Source organism: Echiichthys vipera (genome assembly GCF_963691815.1).
Source record: "Echiichthys vipera genome assembly, chromosome: 2".
In the NCBI taxonomy this organism is placed as follows: domain Eukaryota; kingdom Metazoa; phylum Chordata; class Actinopteri; order Perciformes; family Trachinidae; genus Echiichthys; species Echiichthys vipera.
In genome coordinates, this window is record NC_139827.1 from 20,987,272 (window position 1) to 21,005,625 (window position 18,354).

At 39.2% G+C, this 18,354-nt stretch overlaps 1 protein-coding gene across 2 annotated transcripts in view; it reads left to right on the plus strand.

The window, feature by feature from the left end:
* Nucleotides 1–18,354, plus strand: part of prkcaa (protein kinase C, alpha, a) — a 171,678-nt gene that overhangs the window by 49,179 nt on the left and 104,145 nt on the right. For both annotated transcript variants that reach the window (XM_083933149.1, XM_083933150.1), the window contains exon 3: nt 8,614–8,696. In XM_083933149.1, the coding sequence (XP_083789275.1) occupies nt 8,614–8,696 (83 nt within the window). The remainder of the gene's footprint in view (nt 1–8,613; nt 8,697–18,354) is intronic.

An 18,354-nucleotide genomic window follows, 5' to 3' on the forward strand; every position in this document is an offset into this window, starting at 1 on the left:
ATTGTTCCTTTGTTTCAAATGGTTATATATGATGAATGGCACACTCAAGGGCCAGCTAGTTGACTTTTTCTTAGGACGTAATGTAGTTGTTGATGCTAGTTTGGATGGTCCGGAGGAACAGACAGAACAGGCGTGGCCTTTGATATTCTAACCCTAACCAATCTCACTCCACATACCTAAACCTAATCCACCAAACTATTCCGGGGCGGGTCATGCCTTCACCCATCCCTTTGAACCATCAATTCTAGCATCCGGTTTGATTAATGTGCGCAGAGCTCAGTCCCCTCAGAGCAGCTCCTTATAACTGCTATACATCTGACCCCACCATACTGTTTCTGTCCTACCTCTTACCAGTCCACCATTATGGCTGATTCTAATTGTAATACCTACATGGGATCCCCTTGAGTGCCCATTGTGTAATTTGTGCAGACAGCAATCCACATCCTTCCATTACATGCCATGCCTCTTGACCGCTCACCCCCACAAGTGGCCATTATGCATGCAGTGTACATAAGACTCCTTCTCACTGTCCACCAATTACCAGCAAGGAAACCACGCATGCTTTTTCTATATTGACATCACTTATACAATCATAGAGATCCATATTTCTTGAAGTGAGCATTGATTTTTAAATCCCTTTTGTCTTCACTATAACCAGGAGCTTTCTATAACAGATGGAACATAATTGTTAGTTTGAATACAGAACCTGATCAGCATGATTGCTCTCTAACAGCTGGACTGTATCAAGGTTTCAAATCCTGCAATGGGTCGATTCCCAGTAGAGACATTTATTTAGGCAGATTGTACAAGGATTTAAATATGATGAGCCTGATATTTATTGGCTCTTGGATACATGCTTAGAAAGAGCTAGGGGAATTCACGGTAGTTGTGTAAACAAGCATTACTGTAGTTAGACATGAGTCTGGACTAGTCCAGACGATTGAGATACAACACTACGTACACAGAAAAACAACATTCCCACACACTCTTTGACTCATCTGTCAAGGTTAAAGCTAAAGGCTGCATCAGTGTTAAAGAGGTACACTTGAAAGGGACCCAAGTTGCTTTTGTATGTGTTGCAAATTAACTTATTCTCTTAGACCTTAAATGTCTGTCTGAAAATTGCAGAGTGCAGTTATAGGAAAGAAGATGAGCCTCGGCCAGCCTCATAGCAAAGATATTCAATTCAGTGGCAGAATTCTCATTTCTGCTTGATAGGAATATTGAATATTTAATAAGTGTTTATGCGCAAATAGTATCTGTATTGGTGTTCAAAGACCAAGCCAAACCCGAGAGACTCTCAGTTTGGGTGTTGAGGGAGCTTTACATCAAACTGAGCTCAGTTTTATTACACAGTGAATATGAAACACTCCATTGCTGAATGCAGCTGGAGCACCATTTCAATGAATTGTTGATACTGTAGTTATGACCCAGAATATGATTGGACATTGCTAGAAATCTCATAGGGCAGTGCAAAACATGACCTAGACTAAATTACTTGTTAAGATTGATTCTAAGAAATTATAGTTTTGCTGAATATGGTGAATATGTCTGTGAATTCACTTTTTCCTTCGGCATTTTGACTGCCTCCTTTTAAGGATCTATTGTTGTAATAATGCAGAAAGAAATATCACGTAATTAGTGTGCAGATAAACACTTACTGTAAACTATCCGACTAATGACTTGAATACAGGGTCAATACTTGAATAAATGACCTGATTCCTTGTATATTTGTCACATGTGTCTGCAGGGTTAGCCTTCTAGTCAGTGTCAGTGCAGCAGTTTTGGGCATTGTGTTTATTTTCTCTATTGCTGGAAGAAAGAAGTTAATGTTCAGATATTATCAATGATTTGTGGTTCTATTAAACATTGACACCAATTGACTTTTCTCAGTTACTGGCAATTCAGAATTAATTAATTTCTATGTTATCATTTCCAGTTATATATAAAAGAAATAAATGTTATTTAATATGGATTTTACCTCTACCTCATGGAGTATTAAATAAACTTTTTTATGTTTACATGCGCAGTGAGATTACTTACTGTTGCCTGTCCTTCTCAGACCAATACGAGTGGTTTCTTTTAGTTTGATGCCCAAGGCCTCAATTCTTGCTGTAGTATAGGTTCCTTAATTTATTTCGATAACCTCATTATGGCTTGTTTCCTTGGAAACTATCCTTTGCTGTTATTCTGTTATTCTTTGTCCCTACTTGTAACTGTTGCTTTATTAGTAGCAAGCAACCTCCTCCATTCCTCTTTCTTTGTGCAATATGTGCAGGTTTATGTTGATATGATGTACTGTATATGGATGATGTGGATGCAGAATCGAAGTCTAAACCCTGACCTGGATCAATGGCGTCGGAGGGCAGGCCTTGTCACCTTTAAAAGTTTATGACATTGCCCTTAAACAGCCAAGTGTAAAGTGCAAATATCAGTGGGAAGCTGCGGCAGGTACCATAATACTCAAGTTTACAGTACAAGTTGTGATGTTTAACTTCAGCACATGACGCATGACTATCAAGTGTACCAGGTTAAACTGTGAGTATGTCCATATACCGTATTTTTCATATTAAAAATCGCTCCGGAGTATAAGTCTCACCAGTCGAAAATGCATAATAAAGAAGGAAAAAAACATATATAAGATGCACAAGAGTATAAGTCGCATTTTTGGGGGAAATTTATTTGATAAAATCCAACACCAAGAATAGACAATTTCATCTTGAAAGGCAATTTAAAATAAAAATAGAATAGAGAACAACAGGCTGAATAAGTGTACGTTATATGACGCATAAACAACGAACTGAGAACGTGCCTGGTGTGTTAACGTAACATATTATGGTAAGAGTCATTCAAATAACTATAACATATAGAACATGCTATACGTTTACCAAACAATCTGTCACTCCTAATCACTAAATCCAATGAACTCTTCTTCCTCGGTGTCACTTCTGAACAACTCCGCCAACTCATAGGTACGGAAGTAGCAGGTAGCATCTTTTTTTTCACAATGCACTTCTGCCATGACCCGCCCCCGCCGAATTTTGATTGGTTGACGTGTGTTTGACGATTGCTGATATACGCCTAGTCTCTTACGTGACTGAGATAAATAAAAGCCCGGGCATGTGTTAATAATTTCACACATAAGTTGCTCCAGAGTATAAGTCGCACCCCCGGCCAAACTATGAAAAAAACTGCGATTTATAATCCGAAAAATACGGTAACTACCACTTTCCTGTAATACCATGCAATTCCCAACATCCACATCCTAAAAAAGGAGTGCAGTTTATGGACGGTTTCTAATATTTAAAACCAGCTCATGTAATACATTTCCAGTGATAATTAACCAGCTGAATGCAAATACTTGATAAATAAGAAGTGGCCATGTGCTGTCTCCTGATCCTGCACATTTGCTGATTGCTTCATTAGGCAATTGACCGGTGCAAAATGGATTGAGGGATACTAAGGTCTGTAAATCAATTGCAAGTAAGAAGTGTCCCCCGGGGTATAAGGAGGCTGCACTTCTTGGCCAGAGTTAAATGAGCCTTTGAAAAGGGATGGACTTCTTTTGTTCAGTATGATGTGTTTTCTAAAAAGGTGGATTTTTGGGCATCCTGAACTGGATTCTCTCAATTACAATCTGTACAGTTTGATTACTTTAAGTCTCACTTTTTTGCATTTTTAGGTATATTTCACCCCTATTGTCATTACAGTAGTCTTGCTCAACATCGCACTCCAACATAAGACTCTTGCTATACATTATGCATTTGAGTGATGATAAAATTGTGATGAAAATATCACTAAGCAGGCTCTTATATATTTCATTGTGTTTTGATTTAAATGCGTTAATAGAAGACATTTCAAGACCTTATGCCTCTTTTTGGGCGCTCATAAATACCTTTTTGGCAGTGACTGATAAACATTTCTATTAACTTTCAGTATTTTATATCACTCTATACCTTACTCTTTTTTGTGCACCAGTGTTAAATAACAAGTTTTCTTGTAACTTTTAGCTGTTGTGTGTTAAGTTTGTTTCCAAACTTAAGTAGTAGTAGTAGTAGTTTTCAATCCTGCTTCAGTCAGTGTTGAAGTATTTACAGTATGTAAACAATGAGAAAAGGGGAAGAACCTGTATATGTGTAATTTAGCCGCATAACCTGATTTGCAAGCCGCTATTGTACAACCGGTCAGACTAATTACAAATCATGTGGACTAGCCAACTATACATTTAGACCTCAAGGCTAGACTGTTGTTTAGCATCTACTTATACAAGAGCAAACAATGATGAACTGTTAGATTTTGCAGCATGTGCTTTATGTGAAGTGACCTTTAAGTGAAAGTGGTTATAAATGTTTAGTACATCTGATATCTAAATAAAGCAACACAGGATTTCACTTTCATTTCAGCTTCCTCAGTATTCAAAGTAGCTCCTAGAATGACAAAAAAGGCATGTATAACTATATCAAGCAGTGGCTGAAACAATTTATCTGAGCCATTTCCATATACTGTAGACAAAAGAGCGACAGGGATGAAATGAAAGCTTCCCAGTCTGGGAAAAAGAAGCTTTTGTCTGAGGCACCAACGGGCTCCATAGCCTCTTGATAGTTAAATCTAAAAAGCCTTTTTTCACTACAATTCCTTTGTTTTAGTGAGGTATCTTGGAAATTCACCACATATATCCACAAACTGTTGAATCAAATCACTCCTTTCTCATTTCCTGCCTGTATTAAAGAACAAATCTCAGGAAATTGCTCCTATGAATTTATGAGCTGGAAAAATTTCAAAGAAATTGATTTGCCAGAGTGCGAATAGGAATGGGTCTGCGCTATGTTATCTTTTGGGAAGAAAAGTTATTTTGCAGGCTGTGCCGGAAGGCAATAAGTATTGATTTGAAAACTCTCATTACACTGTTACTTGCTGTATAATTACCCATATCCAGAAAGAATTATTAAGTTGGAGGCAGACATATCTCTGCATTTACCCTAACAAACCTGTTGGAAACACCACAACGTAGCTGCTTTACTTTCATCAAAGGTGACTCAGCTGAAAGGATTTAAGAAAATGTCTCTAGCTGCACACCTACAGTTACATTACTCTGTGAGCCTTAATTGCTTTATATCGAATTGTCACTCCTCAAAGTCCCTGTTCTAATTCAATATTTCCTAATAGCAATAGCTTTTATTAGAAAGTGACCACCCTGACCCCTGATGTTCTCAGTCTACCTTATTTTTCATGTTTTACAATCATTGTAGCTCCTAATGACCTAATAATTTGTTTAGATAAACACATTTGAATAATAGACTAACCGACAACACTCACTTCTATGGAATACTAAAAATACATGATCCAGGCTCAAACTTTATCAATAGAAACAAGACAAAGGTTTGGTATACTCTGTGCTGGTGTGTGTTGGTATGAATAGGGGGCTACTCACACTACTATCAGTGATTTACTATAGAATGAATTATGGAAGTATTGAATCAGATATTCAATTCATGACCTGTGGTTTGGTGGTGGTGTGAATTATGGGTCATGGTTTCATGTTGGTAATTGACTGGACTGACCGATAGCTCCTAGGGGGTAAAATGAGTTGAGTTGTGGTGGTGTGATATGTCTGTGTATTGATTTGCCTCCTTAATGTACTGTAATGTGAATACCAACATGTTGGTAACCCTAACTCAGTATTGTTAAATACGGTGTATGTGTAGATTTGAAATTACCATTTTGTCTGATTTCTTGCCTGCTATACAGATTGAGTCAAAACTACAACATTTATTGATTTTTGACAAAAAAAAAATCAGATTACTGATTGTAGCATTATGGGTAGAGAAGCAGGCATGTGACCACAGAGCTGCATTCCAGTCTCTTACTGGGCTGGGAAATTTAATTATGCTCCAAAGAAAGTCCTGCCAAGCTCTTAAAAATTGTTCACTAAACAAATTGAGATTTTATTTCCTTACCAATAGCCAACCCTCAGTAACAGATAATTAACTGTAAACGGTCAAGCAGACAGTAGCCATGATGTTGCGTGTTTTGCCGTTGACATGAAGCCATTTTCCCAGTTAGTCCCTGAGTCTTGGGTTGACTAGACTACTGCGTTTCCAATATAAAGCATGTGTGGTTGTGTGACGCCCTCATGAGTTGTACTCATTGATTCATTCATTCATCTTCAAACGCTTGTCCCTGTCGGGGTCGCGGGGGGGCTGGAGCCGATCCCAGCCGACATCGGGCGTGAGGAGGGTTACACCCTGGACAGGAAGCCAGTCTTATCACAAGGCACATAGAGACGAACAGAGACAGACAACCATTCACACCTATGGGCAATTTAGAGTCCCCCATTAACCTAACACGGGCATGTCTTTGGAATGTGGGAGGAAGCCGGAGAAAACCCACGCAGACACAGGGAGAACATGCAAACTCCACACTCTCAACCAGGAACCCTCTTGCTATGAGGCGACAGTGCTGACCACCACACCACTGTGTTTGTTAATAAATATATATATATATTTTTGAACTGTTAAAAGGGATACGTGACCCCTTTTTATCCAGGTCTGTCAATGGGGGCATTGTGTTTAGATGAACCTAGATCAAAACATGTAAGGTATCCCTTCAACTTATGTTGAAGTCATATTGTAAGTTAACGGTTAAATATTTAGTTATTAATATCCCTATTCAGATACATCTCTTGTGAACCATATTATTCAAATATTCAGGATGTAATCAGCCAGGAGAATTTTGATGTTTTGACATCCTTTGTGCACAACTGAAAAAGGGGAATTTCACCATGTAACTGCTTTCTGAAGAAGAAATCCAAATAATGCTGTCGGTATTGACCCAAACAATGTCTGTGACACTAATAAATGCATTGCATTTTCATATGTTTCATCATATTATTTCCAGCAGTGCTTAAAAATGCCAATTCCCTGCTGAACAATGATATGCATAAACTTTCCTGTATATGCAGACATGTCATCAAAATTCAATAAGCTTGAGACAGACTACTAATTTGTGGTGATAAAGTCTGTTTTGACAGAAATTATTTCGACTGACTTATGAGCCATATTTTAGTAGAATCTAATAAAGTTTCACATGCAAAATATGTTCTCAGTGAGTATTACACATATTTGCAACGCTAATGCGTTGCTACATTCATAAATATCTGTCTTTATTCATGAGTCTAGGGGAGGCAGCTCTGTGAAGGAACAGATGGTGGCTGTGAGTAGAGGGTTTGACTCACTCAAAAACAACAGTGATCAGAAGTCAAAAATAATTACTGTTATCTAACAGCAGCACTGTCATTACTCAGGTTATGTTTGCATGATATCATGACTTTTTGGCACTCCATTGCCCAGGAAGGTCCATTCAAAATTTGGGTTGTGTCTAGATGGTAACCAAAGATTTGTAGTCTTGCAATTAAAGTTAGATATTAACCTTAAATGGTTAAGAAATACCGAAACGAGAGAAGCAAGTCTCAAACTTGTGATGTCATCAAGTATAAAGTGTGAAGCTGCTCCATAGACAATGAATGGTAGACTGATTTTGTCTTTATTTTTTTCTCAATCAAATGAGCATTATTCTATTCTATATATTGTCAGTTCTGAAGCAGAAAATGTACCTAGAACACTCCCCTGGGTATGAATTTTTTTTTTTAAATGGCCGTAGTTCCCCGTTAAGTCCATAGCTTTTTGTGTTACGGTGGAGCTGTTTAAGAGCGATACAGTGGAAAGACAAGCAGTGATCTGTATAGATTCATATACAAGAGTGAGAGATGAAGATGCTGTATAAACTGACAAAATCAAGCAAGGTCTCTGAAAATGCATCACATTACTGATGCAACACAAACCACTAATGGAGTCTACTCAGGGTCACTGAGCGCTAAGTGAAGACTTTTGAAAAAACACCAATCCACATGCTTTCATCTCATGCCGCAAGTGTCGGCTTTGGAAATAGTTCTGGGTAGAAAAAGGGAGGTGAGCTCTTGTCTATCAAAAGGAAAGAAGAGCAGACAAATCACACATGTATACACATCTACGATGAACAAATGAGGTTCCCCTCCCCTGTCTGTCTTGGTGGAAGAAATTTTTTTGAGTGCCTGTCACAGGCGCCTTCCTCCTCTTTGACTGTGCTACAGGCTTGGCTGCAGACTACAATGTGCCCTGTGATGTGGCACTTAGACCATAAGGATGACACTGCAAGCTCTTAATGTGTAGGCCTGGATGTGTTATATGTGGCAATGAGCAATTGTGTCAGAGGATGAGGATGTGTTTGTTTACGTGCGCGTATGTATTTATGTGTGTGTGTGCGTGCGTGCGTGCGTGTGCCTAGCTCCTGTCATGTCAGTGAGGAGGTGGTACTGTACTGTGCAATAAGAGCAGTCATGTGCCCAGGACTGGCCATCTGGGCACATGGTAAAGAGCCTAGCCCAGGCATCAGTGGTTTTTCAATCACTCTGTGTTATCAGGTCTTTTTCTCTTTTTGTTGTCTGTCTATCATCATTCAACAATGTATTTTATCAATCTCACGTTTCCTTTTTGTTGTCTGTCTGTCTGCATATTTATTTCCCTCTGAATCTCTCTTTCTTAACGGCCTCCTCTCATCTCTTTTGTGTCTCTGCAGTTTGCTGTTTCGTGGTCCATAAGAGATGCCATGAATTGGTGACATTCTGCTGTCCAGGGGCAGATAAAGGGCCCGACACAGATGTAAGTAACCAAAACCCAGCTGTTGCTTCTCACATGTTTTTCAGCAAGGGGGGGGGGGCTTTCCTGTAATTATTATGAAGTGCATGCACTACACTAATAGTGCCAATATGCAGTCGTGCCAACTGGGTCTGCTTCTTTTTGCTCTCTTTGACAACTCTAGAGCTGCCGTGCGGCCTTGTTGTTGTTTCCTAGTTTCAGTTTGAACGACATGTAGGTGGTTGAAATGATAAAATCTGCCCTCTTTATTGTCATGTTGACAATAAAGCTAAATATTAATCACTGCTAACTTGACACATTAAAAAAAGTTTTTGTATAGTTTACATTGATACAAGCTTACCATCTTTTCTTTCAAAGGACTCTTATCTAGAGCTCTAATCTTTTAATCTGGTAGTATTTGTTAAAAGAAGGCCACTAAACTTTTCTGTCAATTTATGATTGAATCACAGTAGCAGGTGGCTAATTCAGTCATTCGAATGTTAATGTTCCAGTCGAGTCACTGTGATTTAAATATTCTACAGTGAGTCACTGTCCCCAAGATCATCTGTCTCATTGTGCTATAAGGGTATAGCGACAGTTTCAGCAAATATGAAAAAATTACGAAAATTACCAACTTCAGTTTGAAGAACTAAACCTTAGATTATTGTTTCCCTGTAATAATGCAATCAAAGTCAATATTTTTCCTCAATACCAAACATTTGAAAAACAGACATGGCATCATAGCATAGCATAGTGAACCCAGAGGAGCAATGGAGGTCATAGTTACGCTCTTATTAATAATTCAAATTTACATTGCAGGACCGAATTCATAGAGAAGCCGATTACCTGCTCTGGCCCAGAGACAGATGGGAAATGTAGGCGTGGTGGCCAAAGCCAACACACCTACATCTGTCTTGGGCAGATCAAGAGATACACACAGTAATAACAGCTGGTTGCTTGCACCAGTCTGAATTAATGATAGGGTGACACTAAACGAAAGAAACAAGACTCTGGATAGAATTTGAATAGTAGTCCTGAGCACACTGTGGAAATTTTGAATTAGTTTTAGCTTTTTTATATTATTTAATGAAGCTCTAGACTTTATACAGTCAAATCATGTAGTTTTCTGATGGTTAATTTAATCAACTAAAAAATGTGCTTTAGGAATATTGTCATTTTCTGTTTTAAACATTAAGGCATTAAAAATTCTTTCATTGGACCGTCATAATAATTTAAAATACCTAATAAATATCACCTCTTGTATGAGTCATTCAATGAGTTCTCCTGTTCCCCTCTTCAGCGGCTGCTAGTACGGGCTATGTGCCATCAGCCACTGCTTACCTGCTTGCTAAGGGTGCACTCACATTGTCCATCCGTACTGTGTCTCGGCCTTTAGGTTACTTGTCCCCCCCCTCCCTCTCTCCCCGCCGGCCAGGCCCGTTTGTACTCACACTGCCTGGGCCTCGCAAATGCTTCTTGCTTGTCTATACGTCATCACGCCGTAACACAGCACACGTCACACGTCACACGCATTGATCAACGTCATCGCGATGCGTCGCTTTGTTTACAAATCTTTCCATAGACCTCTGAGTTTTTGTGCATCATCACACCAATTGTTTTAAATGTCCGTGCATGGTCTGTCTTTTTTTTTTTTTATATGTCCGAACAGGCACACATAAAATGACGTCAGAGCCGCCGTAGGCCTCGTGCTCCTACATGTGCAGACGTTATTTACAAAAGCCCACCTCTCCCAAAAGGTCTGTGGCGGTGCGGTTGCACTCACACTGGTGAAACAAACTAGGCTTTACCCGTAAAACCTGTTTGGGCACGGTACGGATGGACAGTGTGAGAAACCCCATTTACATGCCTGCTTGCCTGCCAGGCATGCATAGCCTTTCACCGTTACAGCAGCACTGCCTGGCCCCTGTAACTGGAGATATGTCAGTGTGTCATTCAGGATCGTCAACCAAGACTCTTTAAATAGAGCACGCCGTGGATTACACAGAAGCTGTAACAGCAGAAAATAGTCTGAGGCTGGGGATTCTCGATTCGAGCTGGCACTGGTGTTAAGAGTAGTGAGCGGAAAGCAGGTTCATCGCTAGCAGACAGTTGACTTTAATGACCTTTGACATTTTTGTGTTGTAGTGGCACCAATTTCCCAGTTTCTCCCAATAAACATCTTTGTTAATGAATTTACTTGAGGCTCCTCCTTTATTCCTCTTTGATACATTAAATGTTCTGCAGCCAAATATCCCTTTTCTTTGAGAAGTCCTCATAACCCACCATTAGTATATGCGCAAGTGCAACAAAAAGTGCAGTTCCTTGAATCGCGCTTGAGGGTGACACCAAAAGCGAGTCAATCCCCATAGACCTCCGTTTTACAATGAGTAAGTTTACAGTAGAAATAAACATGTTGCTGCAACAGCCTTGTGCAAAAAACTGTTTTGGTCACTAAAGCTAATTTGCCTGTTTGTCACAACTGAACATGAGGGAAATTTTTACATAATTTAGCCATTTTTATTACAGCTCAATTTTAGGTTTAGTCAGGAATGAGGCGACAGCCAGGGCCACACTCTTGAGCTTCACAACACCCATGAGTGATGTCAAAGAGACTATGGTCATATTTTATACAGTCTATGGGTCAGACAGATCTTTTTTAGCCTTTTATTTTAATGCTATTTGTCATTGCTCCACTGAGATATAAGGATCATGTGTTAAAGTATATACTATATACTCATATAATACTATATATGTGTGCAGAAATCCAATCTGACTCTAGCTGACTACACTTAGAGTGCCAGTGTTAAATTATTCTCAGCCTTTTGTTCATGGAGGCACTCTGTGTGGTTTTATGACATTATTCATGTGACCACATTGCCACCACAAACCAGATCTCTTTTAGAAATATGTGAGTATGTTATCTCTTCCCGTACTAGAATATTTGATGCCCCTTTTTAATATACATTTTTGTGCACTTAGCAGTACTGTTGCCAGGGGCAACCACACATATTACATGGCTTGCTGCCTCTCGGGCGTGCAATCCAGGAAGGCAATAACTCCTGTGGCCAGTAAATTTCCTGATCTGCAGTATCTAGGCTACCTGCATTTTATGACTCATGTCTGTGTTTTATAACTTCCCTACCAGAAGAAACAAAGTGTGCACAAAGATGCCAATAAGAGCCCCCAGATCTTTTCAGTTGCAAACTTGTGCGCAGCTAGTCTTGGTTTGACGGGACTAGATTACCATGAATACATTGTTCCTCCCTGCCACAGCCTAAGGGTGTTGTTTCAAGGGCAGGGTGGGCTGCAGACATGTGCATACTCACACATGAAAATTGCTCTGTATAGTCGGTCTAGTAGTTTGCCACGGAGCATATTGTGCAGTTTGAGACTCAGTTTGAGTATGCCGAGGAGAGAACTAACACTTGAGTCGTCTCCCAGTTTCACAGGCATTGGAGTGGATGTCTGTCTGGTCACAGGTTTGCGGCTCAAACCACTAGATCACTGCATCTAACAACAAATTTGACATTATTCTTAAAAATGTCATGCAATCTGATTTAAAAAAAAGTTCAGGGAAAATAAGCATGTTCACAACTGTTAATACAACTAGTTCATTTTATTTTTTGATGTAAGATAAGTTACAGCTTTCAGTGTATAGACTATGTACTATACGTATATAGACTATGTCACGATACTGGTTATAAATAAATAAACACTAGATGGTCTATATAAAATAAATACATGGTAAAAGCTATACTTGTATCCTCATTTGTAAATTAAATACTTGAGAAATTAAAAGTATCAAACATTTTCTCCTAATTATTATTATTATTATTTAGAATTTGCAAAAAAGGTACATAATGTGCAAGGATCATCACGTGAAGCGGTGCCCGACTGATGTAACTGCTGGTTTTTTGACATGGTGATCGAGAAGAATATACAATATAATATCATTGATATTATATCAATGCCTCAGGCCACAGCCCCTAGCCTTACCTCTTGGCACCACAACGCTGTACTTTCAAAGCAAACCAAAAGGCGTAGTTTAATGGAGTATAAAATGAAATTGCAGAAAATGCCTGATAATTATTTTTTCTTTTGGCTTTTACAACAAATAATAGATCATCTTTGAAAACAACTTTGCATGTGAAATTATGTCCACTGTAATCTAAAGTTGACCCTAAAGTGATCATTTGTAAGAATCTGTAATAGGATCACTTGTAAACACAATCCCTGTGTCAATTAGTCTGATTAAAGCACTTACTTTAACAAATTGTTTTGGTTTTACTGCTGGGTGTATGGTTACCGGCAGGTTGAATAAGTTCAGTGCTTTACAGGACAAGACCATCAATAATATAAGAGCTTCCCGTTACACTACAGGGGCTCAGCAGGTGAAACTAAGAGGTTTGATGTGCTTTCTTTTGCGTGGGTGTTTGGCTGCTGCATCATTGATGTCCACTTAACCAGTGCATCACACATGACCTGAGGCAATCTGCAAGTCTTTGTGCACTGATTTCCCCTCTGATTACACACACGCACGCACACACACACACACACACACACACACACACACACACACACACACACACACACACACACACACACACACACACACACCACATCACTCCTAGCCCCTCAGGGCTGTTCAGTGCACAGATATCTGTGGCAGAGTAACAGAATTAAGCAATAGCACAGTGCCCTTTCTCCCTCCTCTGCTTTGAAATAGACAGAACTGACCTGGGGGTGACATGGCAGCCTGGCAGAGCCCAGAAAAAAACAGTTCTTCTTCACAATATCATCCAGTAAAATGATATCAAAAACACAGCCTCTGAATAACTCAGTTAAAGGGACGCAGTAATAAGGCCTTCAGGTAATCCGAGAGAAATCTAATTTGTGATATTAATAAGTAATGCGGTAGGAAGCAGTGATCTAATATTTAAAAGGGTAAATCACACAGGAGGAGATGGTTTTGGTGTACTCCAGCAGGTTTGGGAAATATAGTTGTTCTTGGGGACAAGGCTTGGGACGCACATTGTCTCATTACACAGACTCTTCTTTGGAATTGAAAACAAGATTAAACTGGAGTGGGGCTAAATTACATCTGCCCCACATGCATCCTGGGTTGTCACAGGCAATGGAGTTTCCTTCTAGTGAGGGTGTTGTCTTTAAAACGGGCCGGTTCTGGCCCTGAAGTTGTCTATATACATCTTCTCATGCTGTTGACCATTGCAACATTTAGTCAGCCACTGGTTGCTTGGCCCCCTCAAGCAATGCCTGTGCTGACCACTTTTTTTTGCAAACTATGCCACAGACTTGCAGACTTGTAGCGTAAATATGAGACCTCATCTAGAGAGCATTGTAAGTGCATTTGTTGTGAATTATAATGCATTTTTTAAAGCTTTATGACTACACTCATTTACTTGTTGTGCTTTCTGATACACTATATTAACAATTATAAATATAAAGTGTCTCATGGATGCTCTTGACTAATTATAAACTAGAGATTGACTGATGGGGTTTATATTACACTATGAATATCTATACTCAACAATCAACTGCAGTAAGTACTCATAGTATGCTAAAATTCTATACTTGTGAGTCTCTGCATTTTAGCTTCTCATATAATAATAACTTACGATATTGATTATTTTAAATGCATGAAAATGCATCGCACTTTACATAACACCAACAATGAAAATATTATGATGAAGCATGTATTATTATAGATGCATCATTATGATCTTCACTTTGCTTGACACACACAATGATAACTTATGATATGCATGGACTGTTAAAGCATTCTGATTCCTTATTACAGTTGTTTGTTGAGGCGAGTATAGATAGTCATAGTGTAATATAAGCCCAGTCAGTCAACCTCTGATTTATAACTAGTCAAGAGCATCCATAAGACACTTGGTCTTATAATTCATTATACAGTAAGTCACACCTATGAGGTTTAAGTGCATCAGAAAGTATTATGTTTGTTAATGAGTGTAGTCATGAAGCATTATTTTTAAATGAAAGAAATTCGTCAATATATTTTGTGATTGTCTACTTCTCTTTCAGAGTATTAGTATTCAATTGTTGCTAGCCTGAATATAAATCTAACCGCCTGTGTGACCTAATGGCTTTTGTATCAGTGTCTGCATAAGTCCCGCCCCTTACCAAGTCTAGTCCTGGCACCAGCATTGCTTCCAAGGAAACATGGTCACAAAGAAACTTGATGCTACATAAATCTGCTTAGTGCACTGATTTTATTTTGGTGTCTGAGTGGTGACATGTCATGCAGATCCCTGTCAGGGTGCACTGTTTCAGCATAATGAGAGCAAACACACAAGACATAAAATCACACTGTGAAAAAGTGCCAAATAGGCTTATCTCTATGCCTGGTAGCTAAAGCTGCAGCCGGCAGAACAGGCACATGAGAGGAGACACATATGAGCTACTGTATGCACGTCCTTCTACAGGGAATAAACAAATGTATTCTATTCATATAGTGTGTCTAATGATGATCTCCTTCACCCAGTGGTAGTGATTGTCATAGATGAGTTTGTAGAGCTTGTCATCTAATATCTACATAAACACCGGTTAATAATAAAGTGGTTAGGTCATCAAGCACTCCATACCTCAAGTTCTACCCAGTGATTTTAAGGCCTTTTTGCTTTAGTGCACTGCTGCAGTCTGTTTTAAAAAATCCTTCCGCTGATTGCTTTAGATGCCCTGAAACTAGATCTGTTGGATGATGATTTTGTTTTGGCTGAGGGCTTCTTCTTTTTACAAACACAAATTACTTTAGGCTTTGATAAAAATTCCATGTTTTTAGCCAAAACAACATGACGGATTGTTTCTACAACAATATGGAGATCACTAATTTATGAGAAATAATTTTCTTCTACGCTGAAGCATAAGCACAGTTGGTAATGCATTTTAAGGAAGTTGCTGATGTGCATTCCGACAAAATGTTGACCATGCATGATAGTTTGTTGTTGCCTCCTTGCCTCGCAGTAGATTCTTAACGTTGATTCTAAATTTTCATCTCAGACCCTGAAGGGAATAAGTCACACAGGGGGGACACAGGCTTATATTACAAACAATTGTGTGGGCTTAGAGAGGCATTCTCAAATGCTATTTTCTACCTCTTCTTGATGATATGTGTGGATAATATCACACAATTACACTGTCAACTGTCTCTCCCTAGAGATTCATGGACCATAGACACTCAATAAAAGTTGGGTTATTGCTCTGTTGACGCAACATGATGTGCTTGTCTGATGCCTGTTTTAACTCTATTGTCCTGCCTTTTATTTCAGTCAGATAGAGCTTTACCTTTGCACATAAGTCGTGGCAGAGATCATGTGGGAATCAAAGAAAAGCCATTAAACAACGCCTGTTGCCACTGCCACAATATTGGATGATTTTGTTTTATAACTGAAGATGAAATCTCTTCATTGAGCATTTGAACTTATAGAAAAAGAAATGCTTCACTGTATACAATGCAGCTTTAAGTTACAAGACAAACATCATCCATCATCTGTCCATCATCTGCAACTGCTTGTCCCTGACGGGGGTTGAGGGGGACAGTGGGCGTGAGGCGGGGTACATCCTGGACAGGACACCAGTCTATCGCGGGGCACATAGAGACAGACAGAGACATTCACACCTACGGGCAATTTAGAGTCATCAACTAACCTGCATATCTCTGGACTGTGAGAGTAAGCCGTAGAACCCGGAGAGAACCCACGTAGGCACGGGGAGAACATGCAAACTCCACACAGAAATATATCATTGTTTCCATCTATTATCCATGTTGACTTAAAGTTAATGAGTCCCCTGGGCTGCCTGCTGATGGTATTTATACACTCTGGGATCCTAATGAACAGTAACAGATATTGAGTCTCTCTCGCTAATGGTCTGTGACGAGCCCGTCTAAAATATAGTTTGATCAAGGCCTTGCTGCGGGACATGCTGCAGAGTGCTTACATACTTTCAAATGTGTGTGTGTTGGAGGATATAGGATATGCGTGGTGAAACATTTTCCATTGGAGGAAAATTAAACTGGCATTTTTAACAGTTCCCCATGGCCTCAGTAAAGTGTTCTCTTGTATTGTCATCTTGTTGACCTTCCAGCGCTAACGCACTTCTTGAAGACGCAAGATGTCTGTTGACAGTGAATGCAGACTCTAATTTCATGCACACCACAACTATGCTGTTTTTCACACATACATACAGATACACGCAAATACAGAGAGCACCCATTAAAAGCAAGTTTAAGACTTGTTAAGGCTATGGGCACTCTCTTTATCTCTGATTACCTACCTGGTGAGTTAAAGAGACTCTTAACACCCATCTGTCACTATCTAATATGTACCTACTGTTTTGTTTTATGAAGTCTTAAATGTGAATATACAAAAACAGTCCTTCTTCAGGCTGGATATTAATACCTAGGCAAAACAGAAGATACCATGGGAAAGGTGAGAATTGGTTGAAGAAAATAAAAGTATGTTGATTCAAAACTTGAACAATGGTACAGGCCTGTAATCTTTTTCCAAGTGTTTTGGTTTAAGGTTTGAGCCTTCCCACCGTCCGCTCACTTACACATACAAACACAAAGCTTCTAATTTACATGTTGAGAGGTAAGCAAACGGATGTCGTGTCTTGTTATCCGCTGCCAATAGGGCAAGTTCATCATCACCAGTGCCTGAAATTAAGTTTTTCCTCATCCACCTTTCATTTGCATACTCTTGACAGATGTGCAGTAGTGACCTCTATGTGGAGGCTCGCGCTTTGACTGTCGACTAACTTAACATGAGTTCAGTGAAGCGATCAAAGAGATAATGTCCGATCCTTTGGCTTTGTCATAACATTCAAGCTTTAGTATATTGCAGCAGCTAGGTCTTTTCTGGGGGATAATACACAGCCCAAGACATGCACTGAAGCTTGAAAACGTAGCCCTGCGGTGTATGCACTGTACATACATCAATATTGTAAAGCTCTGAAGATATGGACTGAATAAAAATGTATTCATACTGTGACCATTGGACTGCGTAAATCTTTTGTGTTCAATAAATGGAATAATTTAAGTTACCATCATCTGGGTCTGTGCCTGAAAGCCCTTTTGAAAGAACTGGCTCTGTGGCAGGGCCATTTGCCAGTTTCAGACCCCCTCAGAATGAGAGGGAATCTTTCTAGAGCGGCCTTTTCACACTGACATTGAGGAGATTTCAGCCAAAGAAGAGCCAGAAGTACCATTTCTCAGATTAATTGCATCACAACCACAGCTTACACCTCAGTGGATCTGTTAACAGTTACAGTTACATATTTGATTGCGGCACACTGTAGGCAGTTCAGAGGTTACTGGACACACAACGCTCTGTTTGACAGTTTTATTGTACTTTGAACAACCAGGTACAGCGCAGCAATGTCTCCCTGACGATGTTTTTTTTTGACTGGAATAACTAATTGCAGTTATTATTGCTCTGTGATGCCAAATTAATGTAACAACTTCCTTTTCATTCATTTATTCAATATATTTCCAACATGTAACGAATAAACAAACCACAAAGATTAAAACCAGTAAAAAAACAATAAAATGAAATGAACGATAAAACGATACACATAATTCTCATAATTACAAATCTTACATACTCAAAAAGGAGTAAGTGGAAGTAAGCACTTATTAAAT